The sequence below is a fragment of the Phaethon lepturus genome, unplaced genomic scaffold (genome assembly GCF_000687285.1).
Source record: "Phaethon lepturus isolate BGI_N335 unplaced genomic scaffold, ASM68728v1 scaffold45991, whole genome shotgun sequence".
In the NCBI taxonomy this organism is placed as follows: domain Eukaryota; kingdom Metazoa; phylum Chordata; class Aves; order Phaethontiformes; family Phaethontidae; genus Phaethon; species Phaethon lepturus.
In genome coordinates, this window is record NW_010516394.1 from 1 (window position 1) to 1,283 (window position 1,283).

Below are 1,283 nucleotides of genomic sequence, written 5' to 3' on the forward strand. Positions count from 1 at the left end.
CGCCCCGCGCGCATGCGCGACGTCCTGCCTGAAGCACCTCATCCTCGGGGCGCCGTACCCGCAACCAATATGGCGGAGCAACCTCATCCGCCCTAACAGGCCGCGAGGGATCACGTGCCGACCAGCCCAGTGAGACGCGATTGCGCTCCAAGTCCAGGCGCGGGCCCGATAGCGCTTCCGGGCTAGCGGGGGGTGAGCGTGTTGGCTGCCGTGTGGTCGCCTCTGCTGAAAGCCCCTCCCTGTCGGCGCCTCGCAGCGCCGAGGTGCCCATGGCCGCCGCGCACCGAGCGAGGTAGGCCCATCCCGGAGGAGTAAGAGCGGAGCCCGCAGCAAGACTGCGCTTCGTTACACTCTGGCGGGGTAAAGAGGGAGAGGGGAGGAAAGGGAGACTTTCCCAGTAGGCAGCGCGCTGCCGAAGGCCGGGCCGCTGTGCACGCTGGGAGTTGTAGTGTACGAGGGCATAGCCGGGACGGACACGCAGGGCACCGGGTGAGGGACGTGAGGCCCTGCGGGGTCCTCCTCATTAGCCGCACCAGCTGCCTGCCTGGCTGCCGGTGAACCTCCCGGTATTTACGTTTGTAACCTAACGTTTACGTGGGATTTCACTGTAATTATTGCCAATGGTGTTGCTCTGCCTCTTTGGCAGCGGCGTTACCAAGGATTTACGATTGAGGAAACCAGTTAAACAGAAGTTTGTCACAGGCTGAAAGGTATGAGGGACCCAATGTAGGAATACTGTGCTGGGACTGCCTGAGAGGTCAGGATTGGGATTCCTGACCTGAAATTATCGAGCTACCTTGAAATTTGTGTTTGCTAGCATGCAAATGTAAATATGACAGGAAAGCACAGAGCAGGTTGTGATATTGTGTTGTTATTTTTATTTTTAGGAAACTTTCCTACTTGACTTGGATGAAGGCAGGAAGAAGAAAACCCACACTTTTTGCCTAGCTGTACCACAGTTGCATACAACATACTCAGCACTCATCTTTACAGTAACCAACAAACAGAAATGATAAGCTGCAAACCTGCAAAGCATCTTCCCTAGAAAGAAAGATACCCTCATTTTGGATGAATGTTCTTACTGTCTAAGGGATTGATTTTTTGTGAAACAAGATTTTTACCATTTTCATAGGAGGCAGAAAGGGCTCATAGAACAAGTATTTTGAAACTGAAGCTTATACAGCTTGACAGCCCTTTGGCTTTTATAATAAACGTCACCATTTAAACTACTTTATCCATTCTATAATTTCTAATAGTGAGATAATTTCTTGTGATGACACTCT

General features: G+C 51.9%; 1 protein-coding gene across 1 annotated transcript in view; it reads left to right on the plus strand.

Moving 5' to 3' along the window:
* Positions 1-269: 269 nt before the first annotated feature.
* Positions 270-1,283, plus strand: part of LOC104627704 (mitochondrial ribonuclease P protein 3-like) — a gene marked incomplete at its 3' end in the record, with an annotated part of 2,796 nt that continues 1,782 nt past the window's right edge. Inside the window, exon 1 of the mRNA XM_010296043.1 lies at positions 270-292. Coding sequence (XP_010294345.1) covers positions 270-292 — 23 coding nt within the window. The remainder of the gene's footprint in view (positions 293-1,283) is intronic.